The following is a 2,744-nucleotide window of genomic DNA, read 5'->3' on the forward strand; positions in this document are numbered from 1 at the left end:
CACACACACACACACACACACACAGACACACACACTCACACACACACACACACACATACACACACACACACAGACACACACACAGAGTGAGATGACCACTAACCGGGTATCCAAAGCCTCCGATGTCCAGTGTGGATTCCAACTCCAGCTGTTGTCCAGCTTCAGCCCATACCCATCTGCGGCAGGGAAATACGCGACATGTAAACATGTGTGTGCATGCATGTTGGATCAGAGAGAAAAATGTGTGTGTGCAGGTGCCTGTGAGTGTTCGTGTGTGTGTGTGTGTCTCTGTGTGTGTATGTGTGTGACATGTTATCCAGCTTCAGCCCCCACCCAGCTGTGGCACGGAGGTAGAGGAGATGTAAACAGGTGTATGTATTAGTAAGCATGTTGGATGAGAGAGAAAAATGTGTGTGTGCAGGTGCCTGTGTGTGTATGTGACATATGGTCGCATTTAAGCACAAGGGAGCTATCCCGCAAAATGCTGTTTTGAGAAAATCGAAGGGAAAGTTTTTGCCCCTTGTTTAGTTTCTTTAAAAGACAAGGAGAGTTTTGAGTTTTCTCTATAACCAAACAAATATACACACGTATGAAACCAAACTTCTCCTATAGGTAGGGCAATGCCCACTTTTGGTGTCGGCCAAGATTTCTAGAAACCCCCTAAATCTGGTTCAGCCCACTTGTCCTTAAAAGTGACCATGTGTTTGTGTATGAGACATGTTGTCCAGCTTGAGCCCCCATCCATCTGTGGCAGGGACAATCACGAAGTGTGTATATGGGATAGGTTTAACGGCCTCAATCAACACTGTTAACTTATTTAACCCTCTCCGTACGTCGTGTTTTACTATCGTATCCATACGACATGGGGAACTCTGTGCCATCACTTTCCAAAGAGGAAATTTACTCATTAATCCAATTCGTACCCTTTGGATAGCAGTCTATCAAAATGATTTTTTGAGAAGTACTGAAAGTTTCAAAGAGATCTTCGCACTAGAAGTATTCTAAAATGTGAAAAATACAACCCCTGGGGTAAAAAATGACCCCAGAGCGTTTTTTAAAATTTTAGTAGAGGTTTTACGGCGCCTGCAACTGTATAAGGTCATATGAGCGCCAGAAGATTAGAGGTGTTACAAGAGAGTAACAAACATAAAAAAGAAGGAGGGGGAGATAAGGACGATAGATGTTTAATAGGAAAGAAGAAGCAAACCACACCAGAGCACCCGCCAACCACCCACACCCCAGGGGGTACAGATTGGTATAAGAATGATCTACATAACAGTAGAGTAGACAAACAAGTTTGTGGCGGGCCCACCCACCCCACCTACCCCCACATCTGCTTCTTGTATTTCTCTCCGAGGCGAGTGAGGGTGGCCAGGTAGTCCTTGCGGCACTTCGACTGGCAGTCCAGGATGTGGGGCAGCACTGACACGATGCACAACTGGTGGTCGTCGCACGCCTCCTGCAGCACCGACTTGTCTGTGATCTGAGGGAGATGAGATGAGATGAGATAAGATGAGATAGAATGAGATGAGATGGGATGAGAAGAGATAGGATGAGACGAGATGAGATGAGACAGGATGAGACAGGATGAGATGAGATGATATAGAATGAGATAGAATGAGATGAGATGGGATGAGAAGAGATAGGATGAGACGAGATGAGATGAGATAGGATGAGATGAGATGAGATAGGATGAGTTGAGATGAGACAGGATGAGATGAGATGAGATAGGATGAGATGGGAAGAGATGAAATAGGATGAGATGAGATGGGATGAGAAGACATGAGATAGGATGAGATGGGATGGGATGAGATGAGATAGGATGAGATGAGATGAGCCTAATCAAGATAAGACAAGATAAGGCTTGTAGCTCATTGTGCTGAAATATACGCAACAGATACCCGAAAAATTACACCCTTAAATTTAAATAAATACGATATGAAAACAAGGCAAAACTTGGTAACGCCTTATCAAACTAAAGCGCAAAGTAAAAGGTCACTATTACATGCTATGATAAATCATCTGTCCTCGGACTCATTCAACTTTTTAAAAAAAATTCCAACAACATTCACTATTATTTCACACCCTCTTCAAATCAACTTGTCGGAAAAAACTAGTAGAAAAAAACACCAAAAAAACAAACATTTTAGGTATGAAGAGTAGAGCAGAAATCACTTTAGATATATTATAATATATATGAAGAGTAGAGCAGAAATCACTTTAGATATATTATAATATATATGAAGAGTAGAGCAGAAAACACTTTAGGTTTGAAGAGTAGAGCAGAAAACACTAAGTATGAAGAGAACAGCAGGAATCACCTGTTTGACTTCAGGAGGAGGGATGTTCTCGGCCAGCTTGTCCATGGCCCAGCGGACAATGTCGCCTGACGTTCTTCCTCCGTCGTACTCCGTGGCTTCTCCGCCGGAAAACATTTTGATGGTGGGGAACCCTTGGACCTGAACACAACGACATTAGAACATGACATTACACGAGTGTACGACCACGGAGAAGATGAAGGCACCACGTCACACACACAATAGAAGGACATTAGAAAATATTACGTTACTTGGAATACAGTTAACACTCAATTTTCATTTAAGTGAAAGACGTACATGTATATATTATACATATAAACAGAAACATCTCTGCTATCACTCTATTTATGATTAAATACGATGTTACAAACCAACTACCAATAGCTGCATAAGCCATTCATTTTTAAGAGGGCAAAAAAAGAGGTG

General features: G+C 42.3%; 1 protein-coding gene across 1 annotated transcript in view; it reads right to left on the minus strand.

The window, feature by feature from the left end:
* LOC101856691 (protein disulfide-isomerase A6) overlaps window positions 1–2,744 on the minus strand; it is a gene marked incomplete in the record, with an annotated part of 15,550 nt that overhangs the window by 5,091 nt on the left and 7,715 nt on the right. Inside the window, 3 exon segments of the mRNA XM_005108864.3 lie at window positions 104–176; window positions 1,326–1,483; window positions 2,322–2,459. Of these exon segments, the coding sequence (XP_005108921.1) occupies window positions 104–176; window positions 1,326–1,483; window positions 2,322–2,459 (369 nt within the window).

This window comes from Aplysia californica, unplaced genomic scaffold (genome assembly GCF_000002075.1).
Source record: "Aplysia californica isolate F4 #8 unplaced genomic scaffold, AplCal3.0 scaffold00729, whole genome shotgun sequence".
Lineage (NCBI taxonomy): Eukaryota > Metazoa > Mollusca > Gastropoda > Aplysiida > Aplysiidae > Aplysia > Aplysia californica.